The 9717-nt window shown below is 39.8% G+C and overlaps 1 protein-coding gene across 1 annotated transcript; it reads right to left on the reverse strand.

Annotated features, from left to right (window-relative positions):
- Positions 1-8136: 8136 nt before the first annotated feature.
- LOC134623857 (Fc receptor-like A) lies at positions 8137-9252 on the reverse strand. The gene is made up of 4 exons (XM_065470219.1): positions 8985-9252; positions 8660-8905; positions 8373-8573; positions 8137-8231 (listed from the first exon to the last, which is right to left on the reverse strand). Exons 1-4 carry the CDS (start codon positions 9004-9006, stop codon positions 8137-8139), a joined length of 564 nt encoding a protein of 187 aa, XP_065326291.1. The 5' UTR covers positions 9007-9252.
- Between the last annotated feature and the right edge of the window lie 465 nt (positions 9253-9717).

Raw genomic sequence — 9717 nt, forward strand, 5'->3', positions numbered from 1 at the left:
ACGTCTTGTCCGAAAAGCTTCCTCAGTAATAAAATCTGTCACGGTCCTGGATTGGTGAACCAGTGTTTTGTCTTATTATTAATCTTCGATTTCATCATGGTTTATTATTACTAGTTTTTTGGTTTATGGTGCTGTATTTCTAGCTCTAGTTCTTCTTTGTTTTGAGATTTCTACTTCTTGGGTTTTCTTTCTGTGCCCCTCACAGTGTAGGTTTAGTTCTGTCTTGATGCTTAATTTCTTGCTCCCCATGTTGCAGTTTGTTACTCCTGACCTTGTGCTCTGTGTTTGCCTCTGTGCCTGTTGTGTGTTTCCTGCTTTATTTTGATAGTCCCTGTCCTGTGTGCAGTGTGTCTGGTTAGGTCTCATTCGTCCTAGCTGTGTTACCACCTGTTCCCAATCCTCTCCTTTTCCTACTTGTGTATAGAAGTCCTGTGTTTCTCTCTGTTAGTTGCCGCATCATATCATCTCTATGCTATGTTTCTTCCCTCTGTGTTCCGAGTTAATTCCTAGTTCTCAGTTCCTGGTTTATTTTCTAGTGTTTTAGTTTCATAGTTTCGAGTTTTGTTTTGTATTTGTAGAGTTATTTACAGTCAAAATAAAGCTGCCTCTTTTAGTTTATGTATTAATTTATGAGTCCTGCATTTGGGCCCTACATCCTGCCTGCCACACAGATGCACATGACAAAATCATCGGTGGTTCCAATTTCGTTGCATGCCTGTGCTTACAATGACAATACAGCTGGTTTTAAATCGTGTTGTTTTAAATTGTAGCTTTCAAATCCATTAATGCTGATTCTTTTGTTTTTGCCTTACATATGATTTTCACATTTATGTAAAACACAGACACACACACATTTATAGATGCGTACTGTGTTTTACACGTTTCATCATCAGGCTGCCTTGTTTATGATTTCTAGTATTTACAAAGAGCAAGGCTTGCCTTGATCAGAGGAGGAGATAATGTTGTCTCACCTTTCACAGCTGTAGATCATCAGACTAAATAATAAAAACAAAGAAAAGACAAAGTGATCCAGATGATATAAATGTTAAGTATGCAACTTGCTGATATACTTTAAATTTTCAACAACAACCCATGTCTGAACTCTGAACACTGCAATACTGTAACAAAATGTGCTTCTTGTCAAATTGTTGACTTGTGAAGAACAAATAGATTTATATTGGCTCTGTAAATCAAGATCAAGATTGATATTAAAAGTGATAAAGTAATAAGTTAATAATTGTTAAAAAAAAATAACACGATGTAATCTATATCATAGAAATGGGGTTCAAAGAAATCAACTTATTTTATCAAAATAAGTGTAATGCCTTGCCTCCTTCTGTTCAGACCTTCCGTGGAAAAAATTCCAGGTATCCAACACTTAATAAATTTGAGGTTGAGACTTGTGTGGTGTGGGGATTATCCACAGTGTGGCACCAGTTTACATAAAGAAAAAAAGATTTAATAATTGTCATAATAACTGGAAATACAACAGACATTACTAACACGCACTGAAGTAACAATACCGATTTTGGCTGATTCCAAATGTCTTTCTAAGGGCTATAAGTAACACAAAACAAAATCAACAGAACTTTTCATTGCCATTACTGAATATTGCAAATTCCCCCAAACAGCAAGTTACACTGGAACTACTGAGGATAAAACGCTCGTTTGAACTCTTGAGCATACAAAAACATGTGTAACACATCCTAGTGAGCGATTATATCAGGCCCTGAAAAAAAAAAAAAAAAACAGGTAAACGATGAGACGGACAACAGGTAGTGTGTTTTCCTCTCTCGCTTCTGCCAGATCTTTATTTATACACATTCATGTGTTCACACTGTGTTATAAACACTTTTTAAAAAATCTGTCTCACATTCCCAAAATCAGAATAAACTTTGATAGAACAAACACCCTTGCACTAACATATACTAAGGGCATATCTGTTTACACGGTCCCATTGCGGCATAAGCTAGGAATGCACAACATGTTGGATCTCAAACAAAAAAATTCACAACAGTGGGTTGGAATGAATCAACCAGCATAAACCTGAGACCAGTGGTTCCTCTGTGGTCCTCACCCTGACAAGCTGTTGTATAAGTGGACAGTTGTAATTTGATCATTTAACCTCTCTGCTCCCACCTGAGTCTGGGCAGAATGTCACTATGACATGTCAACCTTCAAACCACAACATCATAGCTGTAAAGTGGAGCAGAGTTGATCTGGAGATAGATATGTAGTTTTGGACTGCAGTGATCACTTCAATCCATAAAACCAGCATTTCAGAACCAGGTGGATCTGATGAAGGATGGAGACCTGTCTTTGATTCTGAAAAATGTGATGACTGCTGATTCTGGAACATACGATTGCCATGTCGTCCAGGAAAGAAGATCGTATGAGGATCGTATGAAGCTCATCGGCATCATCTACCTGAGAGTTGATCCTCCAAGTGAGTCAGTAGAGTTGAGTGTGCGTGTGATCAGAGGTCTAGTTAAAAAATAGAGAAAAAATCTAATGAAGCTTCACAGAATCATCCAGCATTCAAATCAAAGATGGCTAACAATGGATAACTAACACCAGTCAGAGCAGTTTCCATCAGCCGGAGCTTAAGAGACTGAATAAATAACATGAGCAGATCAACAGTCTAAACCAGCTACTTTGAAACTGTCTGATAACTTAGTGTGTTTTAATTTGGCTGCACATTTTTTAGTCATTTTAAAATTACTATCTTTACATTTTCTTTCCTATAAGTGAAAAGTCTGACTGTCAGTCAGGCCTGCACTAGTACACTTCTATCTCCATTTCATAATTCATATTTCAAATGTAGCAGTAAATTTTTAAGGACAGACTGTAATAAACCTGGTTTTAGTGTGAGTATTTTTGTGAGGGCATTTCTGTATGTCTTCTTTTAGTGGCACCAAGTGCTCACTGTCAGTGTTTTGATGAAATCTACTGTCAAGAATAAAAATTCTATTACAGAAATTTCATAAATCTAGTTTTGTCTTTGTTACAGTATCAAAATCAATGACTGTTTCAGCAACTGCATGTAAGATCCAGGTTCTTCTTTGAGGTTTGAACCCCACAAATGTAGAAATCAGCTGTTACAGTATAATTACAGACACTGACACTGTATGTGATGATCTGAATGTGAATTACATTTTTAGATGATAGGCAATCACTAATCTAGTATTGTACAAGATCCACTGATCAACTATAAGAGAGTGACAAATTGTTCTGATAGTTAGAGCAATAATTATTTGGTTTCATTTTACACTGTGAGACGTTTCCTCTCTGATCTGCGATGCTTTATTTAACTTTAACTTTTCCTTCCGTGAAGGAGGCTCCTCTGTCTGTTACTTCACTTTAACCGTCTCAAGAGCTGTTGTTTAATTTCATTTCACTTTGATATGAGCTAATTGTTGATTGTTAATAAAGTTTCACACCCATGGGGACCAAATGTTTCCTAGGAGTCTTTATTTCTTTATTTTTCAGTACTGTATTTTTTTAATCAAATGTTTTTTGACATGTTGAACCAGTTGGTGTGTTGATGATGATTTATGTAACGTGTATGAATAATTATTAAAGCTTCAACATGCAACAAGAAGTAATTGAAGTGAGACAAAACATTATACTGAGGTATGCAATTTATTTCATTGTCATTTTCTGTAGGTAGTCCCGTTCAAAAACTCTTACTTTTTCAACCCCCAGCCCCACAACAAAAGGCCTTTACAGGTTATGGCCTTTACGTCAAATTTCAAAGTGGTTATAAACTTTGAAATTTGATGAGTGTTTGCATTTGGACATGCTCATCCAGGTCTGCTGATTCAGTTCCAGAAAAGACACAACAAGCCAAAAATCACACACAAGAGAAGAGAGCGGAATGATTTGAGTAGAATAAACTGGGAGCGATCAAGGAGATATGATTGAAACCAGGCTAGGGGTGTGTCAGAGAGGCCAAGACAGGAAAGTCTGCATAGAAGGACAGAGTGAGAGATACTGTCGAAGGCTGAGCTCAAATCCAAAAGGATGAGAGTGTTGAGAAGACCAGAGTCAGCTCCGAGTAAAAGATGATTAGTGACTTTAAGTAAAGCAGTTTTTCTGTACTGTGACATCAGCGAAAACCAGATTAAAATCTCTCATAGATGTTATTATTGACCAGGTGTGAATGAAGTTGAGGTGCAACTAATTTTTCAAGTATTTTAGAGATGAAAGGTAGATTCAGAAAGAGGTTGTTAAAATTGTTAGGATGTAAGGAAGATTTTTTTCAGCACTGGAGTGACTAAAGCAATCTTGAGAAAGGATGTAATGACGCTGGTGGTGAGTGAAGAGGGAATGATAGCAGAATGGTAGCCCAACAGCAGAGTTTTTCTCAGTTTTATCCCGGATGTACTTCCCAACACTTTCCCAAAGAGGATTTGTGTCTCCGACTGGAATAAAAGCAGGAATCATTCATGTGCTACCTGAATGTGTTGACCACTACACCACTGAAGGCATGAGCTGTCAGCAAATATATCAAATATATGACAGAGAGCAAAAATGATATGTTTTAATCTGGTCCAATTTGTGTTAAACAGTGGAGGAAGAACGGTGTATTTGGAGGGTGCTGTTGTCTCTGCTTGGCTTCCTATAAAGGTCACCACACACCACTGCAATACAGCTATGGCAAAACATTTGATTATATTCTTTTATGCAACATTATGAAGAGAGTACATTATAAGTCCTGACTCAGGACTTTGTGGACTGGTGCCAGCTGAACTACCTCCAGATCAATGCCAGTAAAACCAAGGAGCTGGTGGTAGACTTCCGCAGGCACAAACATCCTCCACTGCAACCACTGAACATCCAAGGTATGGACATTGAGGCTGTGGACAGCTACAGGTACCTTGGTGTTCATCTGAACAACAAACTGGACTGGACTCATAACTCAGACGCCCTCTACAGGAAAGGGCAGAGCAGGCTGTACCTGCTGCGGAGACTCGGGTCGTTTGGAGTGGAGGGCCCACTCCTGAAGACCTTCTATGACTCTGTGGTGGCCTCAGCCATCTTTTATGGTGTGGTCTGCTGGGGAGGCAGCATCTCTGCTGGGGACAGGAAGAGACTGAACAGGCTGATCCGCAGGGCCAGCTCTGTTCTAGTATGCCCTCTGGACCCAGTGGAGGTGGTGAGTGACAGGAGAATGGTGGCTAAGCTGTCATCACTGTTGGACAACATCTCCCACCCCATGCATGAGACTGTGACAGCACTGAGCAGCTCCTTCAGTGGGAGACTGCGGCACCCACGGTGCGGGACGGAGAGATTTCGCAGGTCTTTCCTCCCCACTGCTGTCAGACTCCACAACAAAGACTTTAACTGATCAAACACACACATCCACAAATGTGCAATAACACTAATGTGCAATAATCTTTTCTGGCATCGTTGTATTTTTACTCAGTTGTATATAGCATTTGTACTCTATTTTTATCTCATTGTATATTTTATTCTATTTTATTCTACTGTATATAGTATTTTATTTTATTCTATTCTTTACAGTTGTGTACTGTATTTATTCTTATTGTATTTTATTCTAATTTTTGCTTCATAACTTTTGCACTGTCCACTTCCTGCTGTGACAAAACAAATTTCCCACGTGTGGGACTAATAAAGGTTGTCTTATCTTATCTTATCTTATCTTATAACGTTTATAAACCACAGAAACTGCACAGTTTTCTCTCCTCAGTGTCTCTGCTTTGAACCACAGAGTGACCACAGAGAGCTGGAGCATTACATAGGTGTCATCTTGCTTCAGTGTAGACTGATACACTTCACCACAGAGCACAAAGCAAACAGGTTCTCACAACATGAGTACTATCATTAGCCAAACAGGCACACAGTGTGGTGAGAAGTGTCTGCAAAAACAATGAAAAGTAACTGCTGTGGTTTTTAATATAGAGAGGTTTAAAAGCACAGAGTTAAAGGTCGTTGGCCTGTTTGGTCTTTCTTTTTAAATACTTCATGCTAACGGTTAATTCTTCCTGCTAATCCAGCTAACAGATAGCAGATGCATATTTGCCTTGTCTGAGCTTTTTTTTTAGTGCTTATTGATTAGTTATAATATTGCTGAAGGTCTGTGCATTGAAAGTTACAGTGCACATTGCATCATAGTCCATACAGAGTGGACCCGTAGCTGAGTAAACTCTGATAGTTAAGGCCAGAAGTGATGGATTTTAATCAGTCCAGGAAACCACTGTGAACAACTTTCACCTGCTAACAAGTTCAATAAAGAGGCAACAAGACAACCCCTAAAAAACGTAATGATTTAGCAGGCAGTGGCCACAGATCATTGCTCTCTCCTGATCTTTTCTGACTGATCCTTTTGTTTTTGTTTTTTTACCTTTTTACCTTTTACTCACTCGTGGTAGCATGTGACAACATCTGGGACTGTTTGCAAAAACAAAAAAAAAGCTTTTACAAATAATTTGTACATGTCCCTTTCTCATTTAAAAAAATGAACAACATGGTGGCATTTATGGGAATTAGTGGTGAAAAGTACGAACTGAATTATGAACACATTTTTATCTGACCTTCATCTTCTCAAATCTCTTAGACTGAGTTTCAGACAGCTGACGTGTTCTCTTTCTCTCAGAAACAGGATGCTGGATGACTGCAGAGCTGTTAGCTTCAGTTAACCACAGACCACAAACACACAGTGAACAGCACTCAGTAAGTACAGAGTGAAAGACAAGTGATTACATTGTTTTTTTTAATTATTATTATTTTGGAAGAAATATCAAATTTTGTGCCATCAATCTTTGAATGCTGAAAAAGCAGCAGTGTATCCAGAAAACACATTATATGCTGCAATAAATGAACTGCCCAAGTGCGCTGGTGCGCCTAACCTTTTAAAGTTAGGCGTACCAGTGCGCCCATGGCAAAAAGTTAGTCTAGTGCCCTGATAAAGTCAAACATGACTTTTAAAAACACCAGTGTATGCTTACAGGCCCTGAAGGTAAAAAACAAAAGAAAACCCTACATTTTCTGCGAAATGGCGTCACTTCCGGTTTCCGGCAGGTAATGGCGGACATGGGATAGTTTGCGCTGACATCTATTTCGACGTAGGAAGTGTTACGAACAGCTGATCAGATCGGCAAAGCGTGTTTCTGGAATATTGTGTTTTTGTTGCTGCAAGTGCATTTTATGCAATTTTTGCAAAGCCATATGTGGAAGGAAACCGTGACCTAGGGCAAGCTGAATGCAGAACATGTAAGTACAACTCCTCCTGTTTCATATGCAAAAACAAATTTTGCGCTAGTTTACATAGTTCTGGTTCTACAGGGATTTAAAAAATAGTTACGCAAAACGGAGCGTGCCCACGTAAAGGGTTAAACTGTGATGGTTATGGCTTACGCATTGCAGGTGAAAGCGTCATGCGAGGAGGGTCCAGCGAGGGTCCAGAATATACTTGGAGCAACAGACCTGGCAGGGAGGCCGGAAGGTGAAGTGTCACGATGAAGGAGGAGCAACATGATAACAGAGAATCAGCGTCCAGACAGAGATGCGTGTAGTTCAGCTTGTGAACTGTGATGGCCATGTGGGTACTATGACAAAGATAAAACACGGTGAGTAGACATGCAATTGTTAAGGGATCTCACAAGAGCTTGGCAGCCTAGAACTAAAGTTAGCAGTAGGTCTGGCAGAGGTCTGTTGTGAGTGCTGGTCTTAAATGCTGGTGACTTGATTGCAGTCAGGTGTGAAGGGTGACTGACAAACCCCGCACTCACCCAGAACATGACACCAAAGTCACTCTAGAAGCAACTCTCACCACTCAGCATCCATCTTCATAGCACATGCCAAACATATGCGTGAGTGAAGTTCTGGTTCAGTTTTATTTATTTTGTGACAATTCAACAGTTGCCTCAGGGAGCTGCACACTGTAAGATGAAGATCAAACCAACCAGACACATTAAGTGCCAGAAGCTGCAGTTCCTCTAATGTCCACTTGAAATTCCAAATGCAAATGATTCCACAAAAACTCCCAAGTTTAGTTCACTTTAATCCAACAAACAAGGGCACTGTCAAACATGTTTACTATGAAAACAAGGAGCTTAATATGGTATGCACCTCAACACTGAACCTTTCAGAAACCAGAATACTACCTCAACTTCATCTGATTGGCTGTTTCTGATTATTTGATATCTTAATGGTGATGTGCATGACATGAGTAATGATGTCACCTTCTCCAGCTTCTTTCTGATCTGCTAAAAAAATGAACAATGATATAAATTAAACATCAAAATAGAGATTATATTTAAGAAAGCTGTCACTGTGATCATAATGAATGTGAACTTTATTCTACTAAACAAACTCAGACATGAAAGATCAGGAAGTCTGAGTCTCACCTTCAGGTTTCCTGTGAACACATCGTCTCACCAGCAGAACCAGTAACACCAGTAGAACCACAACACAGACTGATCCAACACATGGCACCACAGAGAGAACAGGAGAGAGTGATGGAGGAACAATGATGGAGGTGGAACCAGGAGGAGAGGTGGATGTAGGTGGAGGTGTGGATGTAGGTGGAGGTGTGGTGGTGTGTTTGTCTAAAATAAAGCAAACACAGTCATTAAGTTGTCGTCACATTGTGAATGTTGAAAGCTGCAGAAACACAGACAGGTGAGTGTGTCACCTGTGACAGTGATCCAGCTGGATGGAGACTCTCCATGACCGCTGATGTCACACTTGTAGAGGCCTTCATCAGACCTGGAAACATGCTGGATGGTCATGTGACCTGTGGGCTGCTTCCTGATGAGGGAGCCATCTTTATAGAAAGCAGCTGGGAGGTTGGAGGGAGTGGTCTTTGTTTTACAGAGCAGAGTGACGTCATCTCCCTCCATCACAGGGAGGACAGGACTCTGCAGGATCACTGATCCACCTCAACACAGAGACAAACTACAGCATTTCATCCATTTACACACAGCTTCATCAACACTAACTCCACACACTCAGCTTACCAGTGACTGTCAGGTTAACCATGTTACTGATGGGACCCTCTCTGGACTCACACCAGTAAACTCCACTGTCTGATGTGTAAATGTAGATAATGTTACAGGAAGAATTTGCTGAATTACTTTGTTTTCCCCACCCATCTCCACACTGAGTCCTCTGTTGTTTGCTTGTGTTTCTCCTCAGAGTCCATCCAGCAGAGCTGTCGTCCTCCTCACAGCTCAGAGACACAAAGTCTCCTTCAAAGAACTGAGAGCTGCTGGGACTCACAGTCAGACGAGTTGTGAGGGTTAAAATGAAAAAAATTATGATCTGTTAGATGTTTCTCAAAACCGTTTGAAAATGGTATTTTACAGGATGAGTTATCTCATCCATTTTACATGTAAGTTCCATTGTGAACCATGAACCCAATCAGGTCATATCAGTGAGCATTTCTCAGGTTTAAACTGTGACAGAAGAAGGTTACTGACCTTGGTTTGTTGTGCAGCTCAGCAGTGAGATCAGAACTAAAGAGAAATGACACTCAGGTTGAAAAAACAAAACAAAACTTAACTACTCCATTATTACACTTACACTTATGTGGAATTTTCAGGTACTGCAGCGATATTTAGGAATTTTTTTTCTGACCACTTCTTTGTGCTTTACTTTCTACATTTTCAGAGATTGGCAGTGAGGTGCATTCCAGCTTATCTGTTACTTTTTGTTCTAGGTTTTAGATGTTTGAAATGAGTTAGTATTTCA

Source organism: Pelmatolapia mariae, linkage group LG3_W, assembly GCF_036321145.2.
Source record: "Pelmatolapia mariae isolate MD_Pm_ZW linkage group LG3_W, Pm_UMD_F_2, whole genome shotgun sequence".
NCBI classification, from domain to species: Eukaryota; Metazoa; Chordata; class Actinopteri; order Cichliformes; family Cichlidae; genus Pelmatolapia; species Pelmatolapia mariae.

Bases quoted from the DNA above. Each gene is read 5' to 3' on its own strand.
- LOC134623857 (XM_065470219.1), bottom strand. From the start codon at position 9,006: ATGGTTAACCTGACAGTCACTG. The intron at 8,574-8,659 runs GTGACACACTCA...GCTTTATTTTAG, and splicing joins CAGCTGGATCACTGTCACAG to ACAAACACACCACCACACCT. The intron at 8,232-8,372 runs GTGAGACTCAGA...TCATTTTTTTAG, and splicing joins TGTTCACAGGAAACCTGAAG to CAGATCAGAAAGAAGCTGGA.